At 24.3% G+C, this 26,890-nt stretch overlaps 1 protein-coding gene across 1 annotated transcript; it reads right to left on the reverse strand.

Moving 5' to 3' along the window:
• Positions 1–10,833: 10,833 nt before the first annotated feature.
• Positions 10,834–17,669, reverse strand: LOC145838186 (DNA replication complex GINS protein PSF1-like). Its single transcript, XM_082945746.1, has 6 exons — positions 17,571–17,669; positions 16,785–16,849; positions 14,660–14,761; positions 12,476–12,566; positions 11,577–11,657; positions 10,834–11,447 (listed from the first exon to the last, which is right to left on the reverse strand). The coding sequence occupies exons 1-6, from the start codon at positions 17,652–17,654 to the stop codon at positions 11,274–11,276; spliced, it is 597 nt and encodes a 198-aa protein (XP_082801872.1). The 5' UTR covers positions 17,655–17,669; the 3' UTR covers positions 10,834–11,273.
• Between the last annotated feature and the right edge of the window lie 9,221 nt (positions 17,670–26,890).

Here is a 26,890-nt window from a genome sequence, read left to right on the forward strand (position 1 = left end):
AAATATACACTTAAAGAAAAATTTTTAAAAAAGCACATCTATAGTGAGTATTTTTTGTTTTATTTTTTGTGTCTACCAAAAAAAAAAGAAATTCAGTTTTAAGATTAATAAAAATTTTCAATGTTTTAATGCTAAGTTATACAAATTTAATCAACAGGCACGTGAATCAGTTGAAGAATTAAAAAACCTTAGCAGGACTGGTATGGTATTTACAGAAAGCTCTGTTAATTAATCGCTGGAGATTGATGGGGAAAATTAAGGTATGAAACTTCCAAGCAGAAACGCTTTAAAACAGTTAAGTAGACGGATAAGAAGAACAACTGGAAATGTGATTCCCGAACCCCTTAACTTGCGTGATTTAATCTTGACGGAGACTTTAACCGAGCTTTTTGTAGTATGACTCTGCTAGTGAAGAGGAAGACCCTAGAATCATTATTTATGTCACTAGAAAATACATCGGTTTACTATCAAGGTGTAAAAAAATCATGTCTGATAATAACTCAACACCGCACCTAAAAAATTTGTCTGACTGTACACTATCCACAGTGAGATAGTGGAAACAACTTCAGATAAAAATCTTGGTTTTTTTCAATTGGTGTATGCATCACTTAAAAATAAGACACAAGAAACATAAACAAGGCTTTTGACTACACTAGATAGAGTTGAACGGCTTTCACCAGAATAGATTAAGAAAAGAATGCAATCAATGCCATTGAACCTATTTTTACTTGCGTAATAAGAGGTTGTTTCTTTCACGTCCAACAATCTTTGTACCGAAAGGTAGTAGAAAAAGTAAATAGTTTGTTTTGTACTTATTATCCTTAAATTCAAGTTGTTAGTGAGTAATGTAACTAACGTTAACTGTTTTAGTTTTGTTCATGTTACCACCATTTTTATGTTAAGTAATTATAATATTATAGTTTTTAATTATTAATGCTGTTATATAATTTGTTTGGAAATTATTTTTAGTTTCATACATAACCAATAAAATTATTTTCAACTAGTATTAGACTACGCAACAATTTATATTGCTATATATGTTAAGAGGGCTACACAACTATGAAGCTGAAGATGGCTCTTTTACGTTGTTTATGATAATAAACAATAAACTTCACCGCACGACCAACAACAACGGTATCCGAGACAATCTACGACCGGTTTCGTCCTTTTTAAGACTCATCAGGCAGGCTTAGTCGCGAGAAATCGCTGTTGTAATCTTAACCAAGCGGGCTTAAGTGCAAATGCACTGAAGCGACCGTTTGTGGTTAAAGTCCGGAAAAATTGACGCAGGAAAATCGTTCACAGCTCAACGTCTAAGTCATTGTCAGCTTAATGTGAGATTCTACTCTTAATGTGAGATTGCGGTGAAGTTCATTGTTTATTATCGATGGCATAAAACATCTCAACTTTGTTGATGATGGCCGAAATAAATACTGGCTAAAACATTGTTTACAAAACATGTTTCAGCGCTAGAGTTTTTGCTAGTAGGAGAGGTAGTTGAAGCTTCAAATATTTGCTTTGGCAAAGCGACTACCCAATGAAGCAGTACCTATTATTTATTCAAACTTATATTGGTAGTAATGGTGTTGACGCTCAACCACCTATGTTTCCAATTATATTTTGGAACGTTTACGAAAGAACGTTAAACAACTGCTTTCGGACTTACAATTGTGTGGAGGGTTAGCACAGAAGGTTTAAACCTGTTATGCAGTGTGCCAACCCTAGAGCGTTTAAATGTATTGCTACAATAATGAAAGAGCAAAAAACTCAAAGTATGCAGGTAAAAAGAATTAATTAGGGTGAACCTCAAAATAAGAAAAATAAAAAGTACAAAAGTGTAGACCAGTGGTTCATTACCTGGGGTAAATATTCTTTATTTCAAATTATGTAAATTATTGCTTTTTAATTTCCTTTTTAATTTATAAATTAGTATTTAACTGTAGGTTTTTAAAAGTTAAATAAACTCTTCAAATTATACAGTTTTTTAAATTTAATAAGCTTAAAGTTCAAAAAAAAATTTTATTTTCAAAATTAAACAACATTTTGTATATTTTAGGGTATAATTGGTAATCACTTTCTAAAAAGGGGTAAATTTTATAACATCCTTCCAAAAAGGGATAAAAAATGAAAAAAAAGGTTAAGAACCGTTGAATTAGACAATAGATTAAAATCAATAGTAACTGGGCGCTACCAAAGAAATACTATGGAATTACTTAGAGGAGTTGCAGATAATCTCTATTACTCATATTGTATTTGTATTAGTTTTAGTTTATTTTTCATATTTAATTTCTTGTGTTTACTAAATTAGTTGATAAACTATTTGATTATTAATATATAGTCAATTTTTCATTCCACAATTTTTTGTTAATTTTAATATTTTAGTTGTGTTAGAAATGTAAAACACGACGTGCACAACACAATTTTTTTATAAGTTCTTTAGTGGTATTAAGTAAGTTGAATCGATTTTTATAAAAGTTATCTCTGTCCATAACTACAACTTATTAGTATCTGCATCAGTTTTCGTTTTTGTTCGTTACTAAGGTCGTTTATTTCTGTAATAGGTTAGTAACTTCTATAGTTATAAGTATTAGGTGATTTTATCTCCAAACTACGTTATTAATGTTGACAGCTTAATTGGTAATACTTAAAACATAAATATTTAGAAATACTATTTGAAAGTTCTATAGTGGTAGTTATTAAGTTAAATTAGTTTTTAGAAGACGTTTAGAATTTGCATGAAAGACAATTGATAAACATGCATTTAAAGAAAATTTAGATTTTTTAGGTTTTATTGATTATAAATTATACAGTAAGACACACAAGTGTCTTTGTACTTTTATTATTAACCATCTACAACAACTTTCTTTTTGTTACTGTAAGTTTTTACTACTCCTCTGTTTTCACATAAATAATGAAACATATTGTTTTGAAAAAACAATCTTCTTAGTTATAAAAATATTAAGCATATTCTTTGCTAAATATACTACACATAAAATTTAGTTGGTTTTAAAGCTAAGACTTAAAGAAATGCTTTTCTGAATAACTAACATGTTTTTAGCTTGATCTGGATTAAAATTTAGTAACAAGGATAGCGTTTTTCTTGTAAAAACTTATTTTTTCTATAAAAAGCTGATCGTGGCCATCAATCATTTAAAATTAATATTGAAATCAACAAAAAATGTACTATTTCAAACAAGAAATATGAAGCAATAAAAAATAATTCAATTTACAAAACTTCCACTGAATAAAATTATTTTTTACAGTTATAATTTCTATACTTGTTTCAAAAGTAGATTTAATCGGACACAAATCTATACCATAGCAAATTTTATTATAAAAAATAGTTCGGATAATAAAAAAATTGATTTAGCATAAAACCTTTTCTGGGTCTTTTATAAAAGCTTTTTACAAGAAACTGGCCAATTTTTCTAGAAAAAGCTGCTTGCCGACTGAAGTTATTAAAAAACTAATTTAGTAATCAACGAACAAAAGTAATTTTACAGAGTATAATATGATAAGAATTAGTATCAACTTTAAGGTCCATAACTTTTATTCAGGAAAGCTACGTTGTACAGTACTAAATTGTTTTATTGTATCAATGAATTATATAAACTAAAGTTGTATTGAGTGTCAACTGTTCTAACTCGTACAAAAGTAGATTTGATTGTACATAAATCAGTTACCATTATAAAAATAGTTCCGATACTAAAAAATTTAAAGTCTGGGTTTAATTTTACTAGCCATAAAAGCCTTTTGCAAGAAACAGGCCAATTTTCTGCTGCTCGCGAGCCGTAATTATTTAAAATTACGATGTTAATTAACAAAGAAAACCTACATTAGACTAAAAACCCGATAAAACTAGTAATAATAACAATTTTATTTTAAAAATCTTTAACTTAAAAAAATTATGCTTTACATCACTCAATGTATTCTTTAATTGTTTTTATGCTTAATTATAAACTGCAATTTTAGTGTGAGTTACTTTCGTATTAAAACTTTTGAATCGTTCAATAATAACTTTGATGTGAGTTCATTTAGTATAAAAAAATTTAACTCATACAACTATAGATTAATTTAAACTTGATAATTGATTGGGAATTAATTCAGGTGGGAAGTGATCGGGTGAAAATTGATCCGGATGGGAATTGAGCAGGTGGAAAAAGATTTGGGCGGGAATTGATTGGGCTGGAATTGATCGGGTGGGACTTGATTGTGTGGGAATTGACCGGGTGGGATTTGATTTGGGTGGGAATTGTGTGCAGGTGGTAATTGTTACGATACCATCTTGTCTATTTATCACAAATACGACTCAAAATTAACTTAGATAAGATAGTTTTTGATAGATATATATTTATAGATTTTAATCAGAAATGATTAAAATAGTTTCATTATTTTATACTTGTTCTAAAGAACAAACTATAGTTTTAATAAAAAAATCTCAAACTTTTTAAGTTCATTCAACAAATTATTTTCATTCACATTGAATTTAGTTCAATCAAAAAAATTGGTAAAAACATCAACTGTTACATAAGTATAATCTTAACTTACATACATAAAAAAAGATAAATGTATAAAAAATTTTAAGAATAAGTCTGCTGAAAATTAAAATTACTTTTAGAATACAGGCGAATAGTGAGAACAATCTTATCACATAACTTATCACTAAAACAACAGAACATTTGAAGTTTAATGTATTATAAACAAAATTTACTAAAAAATATCATAAGTATAAAAATATTAAATTTCTATATTTATTATTAAATTTACAGTTAAGTAATGTAAGGTGCTTATAAGATAAAATGATGGTTTAATTTTTTTTTTTTGACTAACTGCATAGTTCTATACTATATCATTTATAAACTTGTAAATTATACACTATGATAAACTAAAAGAACAATTTAGAGAAATTAAATATCCCTTTCATAAAATTTTTCTAAACTTTCTTTTTGTAGCAGTCAATCTAAAAGTAAAAAAAAATAGTTTTAAGTGTAAAGAATTAATACTGAACAATTTTTTTTTGTTAACATATATTTGATAAAACTAATAATTTTTTGTTGTTTTTTCGGGTAAAACAATGTGGTATTTGCAGAAGGTTATAAAAAACACGATATAAGTTGTTTGTATTTTATCATTAGAAACCAATAACTGTAAATATAACAAGCAAAGAGCATGTTTCAGAAATAAAAGTATAAGAGTAAAGAAACTATCATGTTACAGTAAAAAAAATATATTTTATACAAAAATAAGCTACCAAAAACAGGTTACAAAACAATTTTAAAAAATAAGAATATAAAAATTACTGATTGGTAAATTTAAAAATTGACAATATTTAGACTAAGTATCTACCAGATCCAGATATTTTAAGCCTTTCAAAATAGTTAATGCTAAATTGACTGTTAGTATAATTTTTTTTTTATTATATTCTAGATAATCATTATGTAAATTTAGATAGATAGTTTTCGATTTTATTTTCAATTCAACAATCTTTCTCATACAAACTACAGTCACATTTATTTGTTAGCTTAAAACAAATTTTTTAAAAGAATAAAATTTAACTTTTGTAATGAAAAGCACTTAAAATTTTTATATCAAGTTTTATTTTAGTAAAATGTAAGGTTTTTTATAAGATTAATGTACCACAGTTTTTTTTATACAGTTGTTATTATATTTCTAACACAGTTTTACAAAACTAAAGTATATACAAAAATGTACACAAAATTTTAATATAATTTTGTCTATAAATAGTTTTTTTTTCATATAAAATTAGTAAAAAGTCAATTTTGTTAAAATTATTGTGACAATATTTTTATTAAAAAAACTTTTCAAACTAAAAGAACTGATATACTTTAAAATAGAGTTCAATTAATTTTTACGTGTCTTTAAAGTCAGATAACCGTGATTATTTATTATAAATTAAGTTACTAGTTTTTGATAAATATTTTGATAAAACAATACGTTTATGATATATTTTTCTTTGAAAATTATTTACAACTGCAAAGTTTGATAGTTCAAAGAAGAGAGATTTTTTTATTTTTAAATTAAAAAGCGTAGATACTTTTTTTTCTATTTTATAGAAATTAAAACAAGTTAATATGGTTGAGACTGTATTTTTTAACAGGTTTTGATAACTAATTAAACTCTATTTTATTTTTAGTCATATAAATTATTAAATAGTTGAATAGCTTTAATTAATGATAAAACTAAAATTTAAAACACTTTAATCTATTGATTATTATTATTTCTTTTAAAGAACTTAACAATCACTTTTGTTACAGTATTAATGCTTTTTCTCGCAATAAGTAAATTACGATTTTTATATATTAATTTACAGTTGTAACATTTACAGTTTGGAAAAAAAAATCTATTAAATTTTGTTTATGTATTTTTCAATATTTATTTTTGTTGAACCTATAACTTTCAACTGCTGCAATCCATATTTTAACTGGTTTTGTCTTTATAGAAATTACTAAAATTTTAGACTACTTAATTTATATTTTTAGATTAGTTTTTATTTAGACTTGTTTTACTAAGGTAGTTTTTAAAATAAATTAGTTGATAAGTTTAGTTCCTCGTAGTTTTTTTACCAGAGAATAAATTTGGAATTAAAGTTCTATTTTTATTCAACGCTTTAATTTATTTTAAAAGTACGACCCGATGAAGGAAGGTTTTTTTGTGCTCCCAGGTATGAAACTTTGTTTTGAGCATCTTCGTATTTCGCTTTTGTTTGACAAACTTATTACACTTGGTCTAAATTTTACACAAAGATACAAAAAAATAATTTTAAACTACACCATAAGATAAACAAACAGTTTTTAATTCAAGAAAATATTTTGCGAAACTCCTAAAAAAAAACTGCTTTCATGCATCTCATGTTTTGAAATGAATATTTTTGGTAAATATTTTTGGTAAATTTTTTGGTAATATTTTTGGTAATCAAATTTTGGTAGTGAAAACCCCTAGTTGTATTGAAGCAATTAAAACCAAAAAAAACAAATCAAACACTTAAATTAAAAAAAACAATGTGTTATGTAAGTATAAAGAGAATCATTAAAAAAAGATTGCAAGTTTAGTATAAAAATAATAAAATTGTATTTTAAACAAGTTTTAAACACATAACAAAACTATATAAAAAGTTAATAGGTAGGCATGATAAGCTTTTTTTTTACTACGGCTGGGCAACATACAGCAACGTAATTTTTAGCTTGAAAACAACTTGAGCAAAATAAAAAAAAAAGAGATTTTTTTCTACAAAATAGATAAACCTTTACTTTTAAGCAAAGTTTTTAGTTCAGAGAAATAACTATATAACAAAAAAATCTAAAATGTAGTTTGATTTTTAGTTTGTGGTGGTGCTCAGTAAATTATTTTGTCATTACAATTTATTTTGAAAAAATTAAAAGTTCTTATAGTTTGCTTATTTAAATTACGCGATTATAATTTTTAAACAAGTCTGCCAAAAAAAAATTCTTGTAAATCTTGTTACTGATTTAATTTTTTTTTACCTCTACTTTGGACTGATATGTGAAAAAAAGTCTTAAAGTAGAAATCGATTTTACAAAGTGGTAAAAGTAGTAAAAAACAATTAAAGAAAAATATTTGAAACTATTTTAACGATTCTTATATGATCATAAAGAGGAAAAAAACAATGTTGTAGTAGCATGGTTGAAGTAGGGATTTGTCTTAAAACAATAGAAAATAGAAAAGATTTAATCTGCAAAGATGTTGGTATTTTATCTGTGTAAATTTTTTCTAACTTTTTGCTCTGAAATATTGACGCTTGTTTTTGAAATTTTTTGTATTTATAATGATAAAAGATTAAAAAAACTACAGTATTGGTTTTTTCTGACACTTTTTTGTTTTAGTTGTTGAAAAAACGGGTTTTAACAGTATTAGCATCCCCTATGACACAGTTTTTATATTGCTACTTTTAAAAAATAGGTTACTTTTCGTAAATTCTCAAACAAAAGGAGATCCGAGTCTATCTTTTAATTAATTTATATTTTTAATTATGTTTCAAATACATGTTATCAGTTTCTAGTTAACTTTTTTTTTCTTTAATAGTTAACTCATAAAAATACATTAAAAGTTAAAAATTTTACTCTAGCTATTAGGCTATCAAACCAATAGATTACTGAGTGTTTTTCTATAATTCAATGAACACCACATGAATAGTTATAGAAAAAAAAAGTGGTAGTTTAGCAAAATAAATGTTAGAAACTTTACTTTCAAACAAAATCTTTCTTTAAAATTTTTAGTTTGTGAAACTTTTATAAAACATTATTCTTTTAAATGTGAGCATTTTAAAAATCTTTGTTAATGTGAAACATTCTTAAACAATTGTTTTAAAATAAAAACTTTTTTTTAATTTTTAGTACTATCATACAATTAAAAAAATAGTTGCATTTAAATTCTTGTAGAACTGATCTTTAAGTATATTACATTTATCAAACACAGTTTTAACTTTTAAATTTTTTCGAACTTAATAATAATAAAAAAATTCTTTGAACTTAGAGTGAACTTTAAATTAGAAATACTTGTTTAAAAAAATTATTTCTTATTGCATAAAAAATGTTCTACTTTTATCTTAAACGGTTGTTTTGTTATAACTAGTGCACAATCAGACAGTGAACACTTTTTAGACCTTTTTTTTACTCTTTTAGTTGTATAATATACCTTGAGTCTTTATGTAACTCTAGTATTTTAACAAATATTCTAAAACACTACTTAAAAAATACAACTAATTAACATATTTTACTATACCTATTATTTCATAATATTTCATTAGTTTATTAAAATTGTTGTCTAACTTTTAAAGGTTGTTACATAACAACTAAAATAAAGACAGCCTATATTAAGTTCTAAATTGGCTTTTACAGAACATATTTATACATATAGTACTTATTTCTTCATTTTACTTTTCATAGTTACAAAATTCATGAGTATTTTGTCGTAATATTAAGTTGTTAAACATGCTTTTATTTATTGACAACAAAAGTACTTATAACTAGTTTTTAGCTAAATTATTTTTTTAAGAACAATTCATATTAATAAAGCTTTCAAAACTGCTTTCATTAAAAATTATGGTTATTTTTGATAGTTTAACGAATTTTTTTTTTACAAAATAAAATTTTTTTTTGTAGTACAGTTTCCAAAAAATATCTACAAAGTAACAGGTTTTAATGCTTATTTATTAAATCAAACAAAAACAGTTAGTAATATTAATTTAACTTATAATACAAACTTATTTTCATATCATTGTTACACATTGTTTTTAAGCAGTCTATATCTTTTAAATACAGTGTAAGTTTTTTACTAAGAAAAGTATATAACTATGTAAATCTAAGTTTATTATTAGTATCACTGCTTTTCAATTAAAAAATAACTTCAGTGTTTATTATTAGAAGTTGTAAGCACAACACATTAGTTATTTGAATTTTAATAAATATTTTCAAATTATTTCTTTCAACATAAACTAAGTTTTTAATAAAAAAAATAAATAAAACACAGATTAGTAACAATATCGTTTTTTTTTTTTGACATAGTTTTCAAACAAAGTTCACTTTTTATCTATGAAAAATTTTACTTTAAGTTACATTTGTACTAAACCATACATACAGATTTAATTCTAAAAGTTAGTTTACTTTTGTAACTTAAAAACATTATTGGAAGTTATGCATTAGAAAATAACTGTTTTCCTTCTTTTAAGTTTAGTCTACTTTCACACTACAATTTTAACTCACAAAGATTTAATTGGTTTTTGTTCCGGATTTAAAATAAAAATGAAGTATGTTATAACTGTTTCCTTAAAATTTGGTTGAACGAATATATTACACTAATATCAGCAAAAGTAAATATTTTAACTAAAAGATTTAAATATACTCAAGCTTTTTCATGTAAACTTGTCTAAAAAATAAACTAATAAGTTTAATATGGCTTTACAAGTCCATATGCATAATCTAATTTAGTAAGTTAATCTAAATGTTACACAATTATCAGTGAAAAATTATATATGAACAAATGTTCTTTAAATGCAATAAAAACCACAATTTATAAAAAGTATCAAAGAAGTCTCATATTTTACTATATCATCCAAGTATTGTTTCCTATGTAATTAAAAATTGCTTTATAAAGTTTAAGTTTTAAACTTTGTTTTTCGAAGTTAATATTATTAGTGCTCAAAAGGTAAAACTTAAAACGTAGTTTTTACATTAAAAAAAAAAGAAAAGTTAGGCTTTTGTTTATAAGTTTAGAGTAAACATCAGTATTTTTACCATTACATTAATACCTTTTAAGTTAAGAACTTGAAAAATTGTAAAAATTCCAAAAAAAAAGTAAAGAACCTGGTCGTAATTATTTTTTAAATTTTTATATACTTCGAAGTAAAACTAATGAACACATGTTAAGAGTAAAAAAATACTTATTCGTTTTAAAACAAAGTCACTAATTAATTTATGATATTTTAATTACCAAAATATAACCTTGTTTTTTACAGTAAGACTCAAAACAACCTCATACAAACATGTTTAATTTTTTTTTTTGGTATTTATAATCATTGGAGTAATATTAAGTAAAAAGTTTAATTATAAAGAAATATTTTTTTATCTACAATATAATCCAGCAAAACACTTCACAAGAAATTATATTTTATTTTATACAAAATTATAAGTCAAGGTAATAGATGTCTGTTAAACACTTAATAATAAATCCATTTAACTAAACGAAATAAAAGTTTTAAATTATTACAAACTTGTAGAACCACACTATAAAATTTAAAAGCTTTATAGATAAGCTTTCACTTTCCAAATTTTTTTTTGTTTTCCTGAATGAAAAAATTTAATAATCTAATTTTTTTATGAAAATGTAATCCATTTATATACTAGCATGATCATTTCTTTTGCCAAGTTATCAGGAAAAGTTTCTAGACTAAATTCCAACCATGTTAGTAAGTTTAATTAGTAAGCTTATTTAGAACTAGAACTAAAAAAAACATTACCAATATACAACAAATTAATACGGTTTCAAATTTGACTTTATATAAAAATTAAAAGTAGAATCCAGCAATAAAAAACTAAGTCTAAAATAAATTAGTTTTCTACCACAGTGAAGTTGTAAGCTATTTTTATTTTAGATGTAGTTAAAGTTAATAACAAAGTGTATAATCTTGGACCTTGTTTGAAAGTCTTACAAAAAAATAACACATATTTTAGAAGTAAACTTTCTTACAACACAAAACGCTGTAAAACTCCGTCCGATTTGTTTTTGGCGGGAAACTCTCACTTGATTTGCACGAGAACTCCTTCACGGATGAGCGATTCGCACTCGCTCCTCGGCAAGTAGTGCATGGAGTTGTGCTTGAGGAGGACGGTCTTGCCGCTGTCCAGCACCATTTCTCCTCTCTCCTCCACGCACCTCACCTCGATGTGCAGCTCCTCCGGCGGCTTCAGTCCCTGTTATTTTAATTGCATCATGAAAAACGAGCCTGAAAATACCTGTTATTTAAATATCTGAGTAGAAATTAAATTGATGTGTTCAAGTACTTTATGCAGAAATAAACAAAAGTTTAAACCAAGTCAAACCTGCGTAAGATCCAGACCGTCCTCTCCGTACGAGCCCATGTACTGGGCAAGTGCACGGTTGTACTTTGTGAACCACTGGCTCTGTTGTATTTGAAACAATGTCAGTAATTATTACTATCCGTTCAAGTTGCATATATTATATGTACTTGACAAAAGCCTTAGAGGTTTTTATCAAAAAATAATTTGATGAAATATTTGTTAATTTACTGTCGTAAAAACTATTTAAAATTAGATATGCATTTATTTATAATAATCTAATTATGTTAGTAAAACTACAATTGTTTAGATTTTATTAATAGTGCACTGTTAAGTACTAAATTCAGGCAAAAGTACATAAAAACCACATATATTTTTATAGTTGAAAATTGCAAAAATAGGCTAGTTTATTCTTTTATTAATTATTAAAAACATTAGTAACAATTAAAAGATTAACATTTAAAAATATCGCCAACAAAGTTATATAAAAAATATATATATACAGTTATTTTAATTCTGTAAAAGAAAATATAAGAAATGTTTTTAGAACTGAGAAAATTGAGTGATAAAAGTTCTTAATACAATAATTAATGAGTAATCTAAAAATACAACCGTATACTTTAGTAAAAACGTAAATTAACTTCAATTTATTTTTTATGGTAATTATACCAAAATATAGTACGTATCCTGATATCTGTTACAACAACAAAATTGTTTAGAATAATCCAACTATTTTTTAACAGTAGAAACCTTTACTTTTATTGGTAAAACTTATAGCTAAACCATTAATTAATATAAAAATATGTTTTTAAGTTTTAGTGTGCTTATGATATGTAAAGATGATTTATAGAAAATTTCTCACTTATCAAATAATTTTAAAATAACTACAACATGTTTACAAAAATTATTTGACTTTAACTAACTTCCATCTCAGACATGTTTGACTTGATATCTGCCGGCAACACACTTCCAAATTCCCATCTCAGATTCTTCACTTTCTCTAAACGATTGTATCTACAAACAAAACATGCTGTTCAACTTTTATATCAAAAAACTTAAGTTGTACAGAAAAATATTTATCTTACACAATTGTTTATGATTAAAGTTTCTCAGGTGATGCATTGTATAATTTAAACTGATTTTAAGAAGAGGTTTTATATTTTTTTTCATTTGAAAGCAAAATCGTCTTGAACATTAAAATAATACGCTGTAAAAATGTAAAGTAAAAAAGCACAATTTAACTAACTTCCAATTTCATTTTAAAGTTGATAAAACAATGTTTTACTGAGAAAATATGGTAACGTTGGCAACTTTTCTTAAACATAAACAATTGTATCCATAATGTAGTAAACTGTTTAGTTGTTGTTAAATACATTCTACTAAAATTGATTAGGATTTCACAAACAGACACTTATAGTCAGTGATTTTTTGTGCCTTTAATAAGTGTCTGTTTGTGAAATCCTAATCTATTAAGATAACTTAAAATTTATTACTAGCAGTCGTGTTATTTTTGTTAATGAATCACATTAAACTTATTTAAAGAAATAAATAATTATAAGGCTTGAATGATGAATCATGTAATCAATATAAATTCGTGAGCACTCTCCAATAGCTGAACATTTGGTAAAAAATTTGGTTTGTTTGAAGAACTATAGTTATTCCAGGTTTATAATACTGTATTGTACAATGTTTTTGATTTAATGAAATTAGATTTAATTATTTATTAAATATAATATTTATTTATGCTTACAAACCTAAGTTATATATAAAAAAGACTCTGATTATACTCTTTCTTTATTTAAGTAAACCATTATGTTCTATTTTGTGACTTAACTGTTTCTTTGTTGATTATTTGTTTACGCACAATTTAACAACAATAATTACTTTAGATTTAATTAAATTCTATATAAAATCGAAACTATTTATGTAATTCTAATTGTATACATAACACACTGGTTAAAGTTGTAGAAATATACTTGTGTTATAATAACAAAAAACATTGTTTCATTTGTATCGATAGAATAAACAAACATAGTAACAGGGTGGCCATTAATTTTTGATAAATTTATTTCAGGATTTTGAAAGTACACGTTTTTGGGTCTATTTTAAGTTTAAAATTAGGTTTAACATAAAAAAAACTGTTTAAATAGTATAACAACATTAATAAATACTTTAAATTTATTATATATGATAAATGTTTTGTGTCAAATCAAAACTTTCTTACTTAACATGTAAAAAGGTCTTTTAGTGATTTTTGTTCAAAATTCCAGGTTCTTTCATTTTTTTTCGAAATTTCTCAAATTTAAATTTTTTTAGCCTCATTTTTCAAATTTCAGGTTTTGTGGCCACCCTGAGAGTAAATGTTTATAGCATAAAGTCTTAATACAAACTATTATACCTTAAATGCATCAAAATATTATACACATAACAAAAGCTGCACAGTAACAACTGACATTAAAGTGTTCTTTAATAATACTTGTTTAGAGTAATAATATATTCATTAAATTGATTTTATTGTAAAACTTACCAGTAGTAAAGTTCATGTTTACGTTGAGACAAAAACTCTAAATTTTAACTTTTTCAAAAATGATTTAAAACTTTTTATTGGCTGTAAAAAAATAAAGCAGTGGTAGTTGAAATTGAATTCAAAGTTTATAGATTTTCATAACTACAAAATGAACAAAATCAAAAGATAGAAGTTTAACTGTTTAAAAAGCCTGTTAAGCATATACATAAAAATTATATCAAAATGGGTTAAAAAAGTACACAAGATATACTACAAAAATCAAACTAGTCTAATATTCAAAAAACTTTCACATTAGCCTGAGTTTTTTGTTAAACCTCAAGCTAGTATAAGTAGTAATTAAATATAAACTAGTAGTAATTTATAAATTAGCTTTATTTTAGACTTTATCATCCTTGACCTAACTGCTTCATACATGCTGTGCAAAAATAAATGTTTAATTTGGAATTCTAAAAGTTTACAATTTTTCTCCTTTGACCTACCTGAAGGTAACCAATACTCATTTGAAAAAAAAACAGTGCTGAAAGCTTAAAAACTCTTAAAGCGATTTCAATAAAATAAAAAATAAATTGTACAAACTAACGCGTAAGCAACGAGGCACCTCTGATTTCTCATCATGCCGTGATGCCTCGCCTCAACTGCAGTCATGTTGCTCGCATCTGAACTTCCGTCTGCTGCTCGGAATCTTTAAAATATTCAATGTATGTTTGATTAAAACTTTTTGAAAAAATAAATGAAAAAAGTAAGTAGCTGAAGATTTTTAATTAGTCAAAATGAGTAAATCTAGTTAAAGGTTTTTGTAAATCATTGACATTTCAATTTGTGTTAAGTTAAAATTAAACTGAAAAAAAAAAGAAAAAATGAGCATTTGTAAGAAGCACAAGCAGTAAATTTTAATTATAATGTATGATGCAAAACAGTTCTTAAAAAAAGTTACTTTTGTTTACGCTAGCCTAAACTAAGTAGTAATTCATATTGATATTTAAATTAATTTTTAATGTTTTAAGGTGATGTAAAGTTAGAAACACCTCATAGTTTAGTTCTAATAATCAATTTGTTTAGTTTTAATGATCTATTTGTCTACCATAGAAAGTTTATTTTTAAATCAGTGAAGAACAAGTTTAATTGGAAAAAAACTTAAACTAGATAAAACAAAAATAATAAGTTCATTTCAAACAATACTTTTTTAAAAGATTTAGCACTTTTAACTACACATTAAACATAAAAAGTTTGTTTAGTTACTTTAATGCACCAACGGCTTATTAAATTGAGTTAAAAAATAGTAGTTTATAAAAGTATTTATATTATTGTACAAAAATAATAAAGCGATTAATTTAGGGGTGGCCAACATTTTAGTCAGCAAGCCAGATGTGGAACAGTTTAGTCCTCAGTAGACCGGAGCATTTCAATTGCTCAATTACCCAATTCACTTCAATAGAATACTGATTCTATGTGACCTTTTTTACCATATCTACTGAAAGTTAAAAATGTTTTGAAAAATGTATTTTTGGTTTTTATTTTTAATCCCTGAATACATAGTGTAAGTTTGAAAAAATTTGGCTTAGCAGACTAGATTGTCGTGCTCGTAGGCTGCAGTTTTACCTTTAACAGGCTGAATTTCAAATATACTTTGTAAACATTGGAGAGTCAGTCATTTTAAAGCAGGTTGACTCCTGCTGGCAGGGCGTACTCTGCGCATTCTTACATTCAGTTTTAGTAAGTTTACTCTTTGATAAATTTTAAACTTTTTTAATCAATAAACAATGCGTTGAATGATGCATCTTTAATTTTATAATTAAAGACAGATATCAACAATCTTCTAGTACTTTCTAATTTAATTTATGAGTTTTTTGTGCTATTTTACATTTTTGTTAATACCTAAATAGGTTTAGATGCATTTACCAAATGTAGAGAAAAATATATTTACATTTAAACACCTTAAAAATTATACTTCTAGTTAAAGATTTCCTAAAATAATAAACTTTTTCTTTTTAATTGTGAATTAGCAACGATTTATTTTAAGTACTTGATTATTCAGCTTGTAAATTTTAATTTTATAAAAAAAAAGACATCTTTAACAGCTCAATCACATACAAAATAAATTTTAATTAAAAAGTTTAATACAGTAGTCATTGCTGTAGTATAACTTATTTTTTGTTTTTCCAGTACAAAGCCACAAAATGGTAGTATAATTTAAATACTATTTAATTGATTATAAAAAAATAATCATTTGAAAAAAAAAACAGTAAACTCTTCTTTTAAATCATTAGAAACTTTAATTATAATATTATAAATTCCAAGACTTATTATAATAGTATTTTTTATAGAATTTACTACAAGTATAATCTAAATTAATCACTTTAAATAATCTTAGGTAGTAATAAATAAGTTAAAAAAATAGAAATACAACTGAAGACCTTTTTTGTAAAACACAAACCTGTGACTAATTTAAAAACAAAGTTATTGTTTTATTTACTAGAATTTAGCTTATAGAATTACATGTTTTTATTTAGTATATTTTATGTTTCAAAAATTTTCTGAATCTGTTGAAAACTCTTAAAAAATAACTATATAAACATGTGAAACAAAGCAAATCGGGATAGAACTCAACTATTGACTAAAGCTATGCATCAATTAAGGTATAAAAAAAGTATATATTTTAACTAATATCCAGTAACTACCCAAAAAAAGTATTAAAAATAGCTTACATTTCTTTTTGATTAGCAGAAACAAGAGCTTGAATTTCTTCTAACACTTGGCGAACTTTTTCTTCCTATGAAATAATGGTCATAGGTAATTTACTAAAGAAACTATACTAACCAGTTATAAAAAAGTAAATGACTAGAATCTTAGAATAAGATTTATTACATAAAACAAAATATAAAATGGATTGGTTAACTTAAGTTATCTGTTTAAATTAAACTCTAAAAACTTACTAAGTGAAAACCAAATATTTATAAAACCTTTCAAAAAGAATAATTTAAGGGCATAGGGAGGAGATAAATATTTTTTTTACAATTTAGTTGCTTTTAACAGATTTAAAAAATTTAAAAGTTTTTGAGATATAGCTGGTCATATTCGGAGACTACAATAGTTTTCTTATGGGAGGCGTAGACTAAAAAGTTAAAAAAAAACAACTTCACTAAAAATCTATCTTCTTGTTTTTTGAGATAATTACCTCAAAATTTTAGGAAATTTCCATTGCAATATTTAGAAAGTTCTGTTGTAACAAAATGTGAAAAAAAAAAATTAATGTTATAAATTGTAAATGTAAAAGAAAACATTTTTTTCCCAATGCCTTAAATTTGTAATTGTTTCAAAAATAATCAGTCAATTAAATAATTTAAACAATTATATTTACAAAATTGAGACAGTTAATGCATTTATTTAGTACATTTAATTTAAATGTTTAATAAAGAACTAAAATATTTATTAATAATTTAAGTATGTATATTGACTAGAATAAGTTTATTTTCATTTTAACTAAAATTTACATTATATGGAGCTAAAGTTGCATCTTTGTTTCTATGATGTTCTCTTATGAGTTCTAATGCTTTGTCTCCAAAGAAGTTGTTCATTTTAGCTAAAATTGTTTCCTTTAAATATATTTAAGATAATGAATTTTATATTATTCCATTTAAAAATTTTATGTCTAAACTATAAAGTAATTAATTAATGTTTCCCTTACTTTATCATACAAATTTTTTGAACATCTTATTGCATCTTTAAATTTTTCAAAAACACTTAAAAATGTTGTAACTTCAATTTTAAGATAACTATATAAAACACAAATTCATTGGTTTCAAGTTGAGATGTTTGATTGTAACTTTTTATTGAAATTATAAGTATAAAGCTATATAAAACTACCAACAATATAAATATATTTGAGGATAAAACAAATATCAGCAATTGAACTTCCAACTACATATAAAACTAAAATATAATATATTATAAAACTTTAAAAAGAATCAAGGTGATACTTGATGATTTGCAACTAAACGTTTATGAATTTTTAAAAATTATGATGACTTATGTTCTTATGTTCTGACTAAATCTTCAAAAGAAAAACCATATTTTGGAAAATAAAAATTGCCTTAAAACTTTTTTAAGTCAAGATTAAAAAGGCTTAAAATTTAAGACTAATTTATAAATTTTTAAAGAAAAAATTCATCAGGGTTGCCAAATGTTTTGGCAAATTTTCTCCAGGTTTTCAAAATTTCTTCCAGGTTTTTAAAATCACATATTTTAGATTCTATTTTTAGTTTAAATTAAAACTAAAGCTAAAAAACTGTGTTAAATAGTATAACAAGATTGAAAAGATATCTTAAAGCTTCTTTAAATGTGTTTGAAAAATTTTTTTAGATGAAGACAAAAAAATTATCTATAGAGTAATTTTTTTGAGTCAAATCTAAATTTTACTACTTAACATTTAAAAGTTGTTTAAAATTCCAATTTTTCCAGATTTTTTAGTAATTTTTGTTCAATTTCCAGGTTTTTGGCAACCCTGATTCAGATAGTTATGAATAAGAAAAAAGTGTGCTGTAAATAATTTATTTATGTGAAATAATAAAATGTGCTGGTAAGTCCAGCTGTATCCTAGTTTATGAATTTTGTAGATTCATGTTTAAGTTTTCTTTTGTAAGGAATTCACAACAATATGCCACCACAATTAATTAAGACATAATATAGCAAAAGACACCTAAACTTAAAAGATGAATGAAGCCCCTCATTACTATATATTTTTAAATTACACTTACATGACACTTACATTAAAAAGTAAATTAATTAAGTATACTTAATAATAGAAGCTTATTTAAATTTAATATTGCTAAACTGCCAATACATAAAACTTAGACTACCAATTTTATCTTCCTGCAACCCTAACTGATATCCGTAATCCTATTAGCTCTCCTTAAAGCTCCTTTGTAATAAAACTTGATGTATAAATGGTATAAATATAAAACTTATAGTATAGATATTGTCAAACTTTTCTATAAAATCAATGATAGCCATTCTGGCCTGTAGAGAGACAAAAGGGTGATTTCTTTTGGAGCAATAATCATTGAAGCATGAATAAATTCACCATACAAAAAGAAAGTTTCCAAATGGTGCTGATATTTATTTTATTTTGCTTGGTTTTACAACTTTGAAAAATAGTTCAGTTGTTTTTTTTTTGTGTAATAATTATTTCTTGTATAATATTAATTTCATGAAGTAATCTTTCACTTTATATCATAACTTTATCACACAGGTATAATATTAAGGCCATAGGGGGGGTCCAACATTTTTTTTTACAAAAATTAACTTTGGCTTTTATATGAAAGCTTTAAGTTTAAACTACAAGCCAGTTTTTATAGAATTCAAAAATATAATTTAACTTTTGAGATATTTAAGTTTTTGTAAAAAATTTCCAATATAAACGTATGGACCGCAAATTTTTTGGGGTCAATTTTCTCAGAAATTTAAAAATTCACTAAAATTCTATCTCCTCCTTCATTTTTTGACCTAGAGACTTCAAATTTTCAGGAAATGTTCCTTTTGATATTTTGAAGAATTTTATGTAGGAATTTTTGAAATTTTGAAAAATAAAAATTTTATCCACAAAAAACTTAAAAAAAGGGTAGTTTTTTGACAATAATTTTTTTTTTACTCAAAATTAAAAAAATTCCTACAATAGATCTCTTTAAAGTTTAATGATACACATTCTGTAAAAATTTGAGAAAGATTACTCAAAAAATGAAGGAGGAGATAGATTTTTAGTGAAATAGTCTTTTTTTGCATTTTTAGTTTTTGCCTTCCATAAGAAACCTATTGAACGCCCTTTCTTTGATCGCTTATATCTCAAAAGTTACTTTGAGTTTTTTTAAGCGGTTAAAAGTGTCTGATAGCTCAGATTAAATTCTACAAATAAGATCAAGTTGTAAAAAACAAAGTGGACCCCCCCCCCCTATGGCCTTAATGTTAATATTTAAAATTTACCTAATTTCTTTGTACAAGTTGCTACTACATCATTAGCTCACAGTGGACTGGCAAAGAGGAATTGATCTTTTTGGTAGTTTGAAAATCAAAGCAAAATTATTAAACAGTTGTACAGGAAAAAATAATTTGCTCAAGTTTTTTAGAAGACTGATCAGTTTGAGTTCAGCTAGTTTTTTGATATTTTTCATGTCAATAAACTACCCAATAAAAAGAATTTTACATCAAAATTAAGACTAATTCAACTGCACAGAAAAAACATTTTTACCACTTTTTTAGGTATTGACAAGGTTGTTGCTCTTTGACTCAAAAAAAATAGCTTGACTGACTGTAAACTATTCTGACTTTATTAAAAAACATGGAAATATTTTATGAAATATTTTTCAGCCCGTGTACTTTATGCACATATAACATGTTTTTATGTGCATAGTAAAATCATTAAAGTTTATAATTAATTTTAAATCTATGCACAATCAGTCTTGTTCTAACTTGCATAACTATTAAAAAACCTTTGTAAATCATGCAACTATAAAAACAAGTAAACTGAGAGTTTTTTATCTATTTAAATTTTGTACCTACTGTACACATAAAATCTTAATAGTGATTTACTGTATACTTTTTGGTTATTTATTGAGTATTTTTAGTTATCTTTTTATCAGCTTTGCAACTGTTTGATACAAAAAAGCCAGCCTAAGTTGCTGAGAAAATTGAAAAAAAAAGTATGAACTTATAACTGAAAAAGAAACTGTTAATCAAGCTTTACTATTTATAAACACAAAAATACAAACAAAACAACTTAATTAAATCACAATTTTCAAGAAACTAAGCTCAAGTCTAAGAAATTAGCTTAAGGTTTAGGAAAAACATTCAAACTTAACTGAGGCAGCCTGAGTTTTTCAAAAAATTCAAAATAGCTTGAATTTTCTTGAGTGTATGGCAATCTTTATATAAACTTAGAAATTTATTTCTAAAACACTAGGAAATAAAAAAGACTTTTATTAAGACTTAGAAGCAGGGACATGTTTTGACTGGTTTCCTGTTTCCTGTCAACCCCCTGAAAAAAAAAAATATTCTTAGAATATCACTATAAACATTTTTTATTGACTTTTTTTGGTTATTTGATAAACTTTGAATAATGAACGTTGAATGTATAACACTGAAAGATTAAAAAGTTGCAAAAACAAAAAATGCTCGTTTTTACCCAGCTAAAATAGATTTTGAATAAAATTTTAATTGTGACATCATATTAGGTTAAAGTTTTAAGTAGCATTTTTTTTTCTAGGAAACTTTTTACTAAGATGCTCTAAGCTCCCATTATAAACCGTCAATTAGTGTAAATAACTTTTTATTAAGTATTGTTTTTGAACTAGTAAGTACAATTTTACTTAAAAAATGTCCAATATAATCAATAAAGTTTTATTTTACTTAATTTATTATACATAATAATGTTGTGTGAAGCTTTTGTGTTATGTTGTTATATAATAATTTGTTTTTGTACTTAAACATTTATATTATTTGTTTATGTGTCAACCAAACATTGAAAAATTCAATCCAGAGAGTTTTAAAATCATCTTTAGACAACTACACCGCCTGGCAATTTATTCTTTTATCATTTAATAGTTTTTTAATGTTTTTATTTAAGTTGTTTTATTTTTGTATATCTGTTGGCCACAATATTGATTCTTGATTTTTTTGAAATTTTCAACTTAAAGAGATTTCAAAACCATCATTAGAATCCCTGCACCATCAGGAAAAACATTTAAATAAAATTTAAATATATTTTAATTTAATTGTATAAGTCTAAACATTTTTTTAGTGAAATTTCACTTATAATAGCTTAATTACTTAAAAAAAATATTTTTATTATAAATAGATATATAAATGTAAAGAGTTTAAAATTTAAAAGAAAAATTTGTAAGAACTCCATCTATACTAACATTTAATTCAAAATTGAAATTCTCTTTACAAAAATTTATTTTAGTTTTAATTATTTTCTTACATTGTTTCCTGGTGAAAAAGTTAATTTTTTATAGAGTATGTTAGTTATGTCTGTAATATTTTTGTTTTAAATAACAGATTTGAATTTTGATATACAATTTGTAAGTTCAACTTTTTTCTGGTTCTTTTAGTTTTAATCTATCTAAATTTAATACAGTATAAAAAAAATAATATTTTACTATTACTACTTATATGTTTTTTTTTCTAAGCAGAAAAAAAGCATTTTAAACACAAGAGTTTTTTGGCTAAATGTTGCTACTTAACTGGCAGTGCGTACCTAAGAAATGCTACTTAAGCGGTAAATTAAAAACAAAAATAATTATGAACCCCTTTTGAAAAAAGTCTACACACGCCCCTGCTAAGAAGTACTCTGTGTTGTAATTTATGCATTTATACTTATTTTAGCTCTGCTAAGAGATAACTTAACCATATATATAACTTTACTATATTCTTTAGCACTTCTAGTGTATTTAGATGTCAACAAAAGAGAATCATTTAAAACTTTTGATATAAATTCTAAATTTTCTTAAATTCTTAAATTTTCCAAAGTAAGCACATTCCATTAATAAAACTCTACCAAAATACTAAAGTGTAAAAAAAAGTAAGGACTTTTATATTAAAAATTTTGGTACAATACGTGGATTGTCAACTATATTTCACATACAATTTTAGATCTTGCCAGACATTTTAAACTATTTTTGGGGTTTACTGGAACCACAGTGGGCCAAAATTGCATTTTCTGGAAATACGAATATTTCTTTTAAATCAATATTTGTAAATCTTTAAAAATATTCAACTTTAATGTAGTCTAAAGATATATCTATTGAACTTTTAAAACTAAAAAAATGATATAACAAAAGTTTCCAAACTTTAAGTAGTAGCTCTTATAAATTGATTTACTCTATGCATTGTTTTTTATTATAAATATATCTGTTAAAAAATAAGGCAAGTTAAACTCATATTTTGATTATTTTTTAAAAACCTTATAGATGTTAAATAGATACTAAATATCAAGTTTTGATAATAATTATTAATTCTTTCTATCAAAATTATTTAATGAAAATATTTAAAAAGGGTTCTATATGATTTTTTTTTAATGTGTCAGGTATTTTTTTTCTAGAGTGCTTCCTTCTTATTTAAAATTGTTTGGTTGGCACCATGTTTACTTAGTTTTTTAAAGTTTACTAAATCTGAGGGCTTTAAAAGTATATATATATATTAGGTGCAAGCATACCACAAAATTGTTTATTTTAAAATTCACTAAAACTTTATTTAAATCAAATGATAAAATACCATCTTTTAATAATTTTATTTTTGAAAAAACAAATATTGTGATTAAAATTCTTATTTAAATTATTAAACAATTTAGTAAAAAACCTTTTTTTAACTCTGGAAAAAGTAATAAAATAATTTTATATTTTAGGAGTATTTTAATATTTTTTTTATTTAACTGTTCATTTTCAACTTTTGAAGACATCAAAACTTTAATAATTAAAAATATAAACATATTTTTCTACAGCTTGTTTAAAATATCTATTTTTTTAACAACAAAAAATAAAGTTAGAAGTATCTGATGAAACTACTGTGTACTACAAAAAACCCTTTTAATTATATTAAAATAAATAAAATACTTTGAAGAAGAAGTGTTTTTTCAAATAATTTTTCTTAGAGCTTAATTTCTATTTTTCTAAACATACAAATCTGACCTATATAAAAATTCTTTGATTTTCTTGCACCAACTAGCAAACTTCTGTTTTTGTTTAAAACAAACTTGATTTAAATCTTTAATAAAGTAGGATTTCGGTTTTCTATCAACTAATTTTCAAAAAAAATTCCATGTTGAGTTGCTGGCTCACTATGTATTGAAGATTAATAAGTGATCTATTTTCAAATTCTAATATTATATGCAGATTAGATAACTAATTAATAAGTTTTTTGCAATCCAGATTGTTAAGTAAATACATTTATCATATCTATATATTATTATTAATGGTAAACATACAAGCTTTTAAGTCAAAATATATCAATAATGTTTTGTGAAAATAAATTCAAACAAAAAATAAACTTTATATATAATCAAGGCTTAATGTCAAGTTTTAAAAAAAAAATTCACTGATTTTTTTAAATTTTAATGTTAACCTTGTATTTTCAAAACCCAATGAAAAATAACGGTTGAGACTAAGTATTTGTTTTTTGAGCTATATTACTCTATATAATTATATATTCTTAAATTTCCCTAAAAGAACCATTGAATTTTTGTTAAAATAATTCTTTAGTTTAAAATAATTCAGGTTTGCCACACACTTAAGCTATTTAAGAACTCAAGCTAGTCTCAAACTTAGACTAATTTAACTTGCTTAAAAAACTTAGGTTGACTCAGACTTGTCTGATTTTTTTTTCAATCAGCCTAGTTTGTAAATTTTTGAAAAATCTCAGATTAGATTTTATTACTTAATTTTTTCTAATTTGAGATCTTCTTCAACTATTTAAGTATTATTAGGTATTCAAGCTTGATTAACTATTTTTTACATTTAGGCTGATTTTAATTGTTTTTTACTTTAAATCAGGATAGCTTAATACAACTCATAGTAGTTTTTGGTCACTCAGGCAGACTTTTTGGCACAAAAGATTAGCAATTATGTTAATAATATTCAAAAAAATCATAAGTTTTGACATTATCAAAACTTATTCAGTTTTAATCAATTTCAGAGTGTTTTCAGTTATGATTTTCAGATAATTTCAGTAAACATATCATCTACTAATTCAGTCACTGTTGCCACACTTAGATTCAAAAAACTATACTGAGCAACCAAAAACTGTTATAAGTGACCTTAAACTATCTGGAGTTTTATAAATTCCTTTAAAAAGTTACATAAAATTACTGAAACTAGATTGACCAAATCTTATTCAAGACCTAGAAAAAAATGTCCTGAGGTTTTAAAAAAATTTTAAAAAAATGCTAGTGGTACTCACAATACAAAAAACAAGTTTTCAATTGACAGAACTATTTAAAAATAGTTTTAGTAATCAACAGTAATATACTATTTTAAACCAAAAGTTTGATATAATTAGCAATAATAACAAGTATATAGGTTTAATAGCCAAATTTTAAGTTTTAACTACTAATCATTTATATATAAGAATTTAAAAGACTATGATTTTATCTAAAAAATACCGCACAAGCAAAAGATTAGTTTAACAAAATTCTTTAGATATAATCAGTTTCTTATATTAAAGTTATTTAAAGCCTCACATTAAAAACTATAAGGTTAAAATATTTTCAATAAATATAAACTTAAGACTTTTATAACACTTTGACATTTTTTTTTAAATGAATTGAAATTACTTGTAGCAATTAAAAAGACATTGTTAATATCAGTAAACAATACACTTTTTTTAACCCCTGATAAACAAAAATAAGGTTAACTATAAGGTGTCTGTGAAATTTATAGTTATTTGAAGACTGCTGCCTCTTAAAGCCACAGTATTTCAGGTTTTAATGTAAAAGTTTTCTTAGCTCTTTTCAGTAAAATAATAAATTTAAATTAAAAAATTGGATTTCATAGATATGAAACTACTGAAAAGATACTGAGAGCTACTATAAATGTATTTAATGGTAAATAAAAGTCTGAAAAATATAAATGTTTTGTTGTAAATAATAGTTACTTTGATTTACATATAAAAATTGTTAAAACTTCATTTTTTTATTGTGTTCAATTTCAATTTTTTTTAATATAAGTTTTCCCTTAAATTCTTAAGCTCCAGTAAAATCCCTGTAGCAATTTATCTCCAAAAAGGTTGAATGTCTTAGATTAGGTATTAATTTGATATTCTTTAAAAATAAGAATTTCTTATTTTCTTAACTACATTCAACATGAATACTATATAAGTAAGAAAATAAATTCAAAGTCTATTTATCCTAAAATAAATATTTTTAATTGAACATGAAAAAATTATGAGCATAATTTCTAGAAAAGTTTAAATGATTAATATGTTAGCCATAATTCATTAGTTTATTCAAAATGTAGTACAGTGTTAACATCTATAAGGTACACACTTTAAGAGGTAACACTTCTGGCACTAAATCTTAAAATGACTTGGATCAAAGTTCCTCTGAAATAATAACTGTGTTTTTTTTATTAGTAATAAAGTTAAATAAATTAAAACATATGATATCATTACTTAAAATAAAACAAACTTTTTTTTCAAATCTACTCAGTATAAAACAAATTAGAATAGTTTGCATTTAGATATAAGCAATATTAAATGTGAAAATAGTCAAAAAAATTTCAGAACCACAGTTTTTTTCTAGATTCATGGTGATAGATATGTCATCAAAGTGCCTAAATTTGCAATTAATTTTAAATTTGTAATAACTTTTTTTTAAATGTATATTTCAAATTGTTGGCGGTTCAAGTAAGGGTATTTCCGCAAGTCATAACTTTAAAATTGATGTTGTGTTGTGCATGTGCTTGAAAACAATGACTTTTTCAGGTCCATCAAAGCTCATAAATGTTTATACGTGTATTGTTTTTTAAGCTAATAGTATCCGCCTTATTTTCCATCCTATCAAATTTGAACACTCAAACCATATGAAAACTATACTTATCCGACCATTTACAAATTAGATAGTCACTTACCATCTTCAAACCATTTTTATTTGACCATTTGCAATCCAAATAACTTGACATATGGTCCATATACCATTTCTAGTTAAATCCTCATATTTATAAGAAAATCATAACCTAACAAAAATCTAAAATTTATTTTCAAACTTGAAAGTACAACAGTTTTAAATAATTTTTTTAGCTAACAAAGATAGAAAAATGCAAACCCTACC

This window comes from Thalia democratica, chromosome 6 (genome assembly GCF_965202585.1).
Source record: "Thalia democratica chromosome 6, ktThaDemo2.hap1.1, whole genome shotgun sequence".
In the NCBI taxonomy this organism is placed as follows: domain Eukaryota; kingdom Metazoa; phylum Chordata; class Thaliacea; order Salpida; family Salpidae; genus Thalia; species Thalia democratica.

Excerpts from the sequence above, each read along its gene's own strand:
- LOC145838186 (XM_082945746.1), bottom strand. The coding sequence starts at position 17,654 with ATGAACAACTTCTTTGGAGACAAAGCATTAGAACTCATAAGAGAACAT. Across the intron at positions 11,658-12,475 it reads CAAACATGTCTGAGATGGAA|AGCCAGTGGTTCACAAAGTA; the intron begins GTTAGTTAAAGT and ends CAAATACAACAG. Across the intron at positions 11,448-11,576 it reads ACGGTCTGGATCTTACGCAG|GGACTGAAGCCGCCGGAGGA; the intron begins GTTTGACTTGGT and ends TTAAAATAACAG.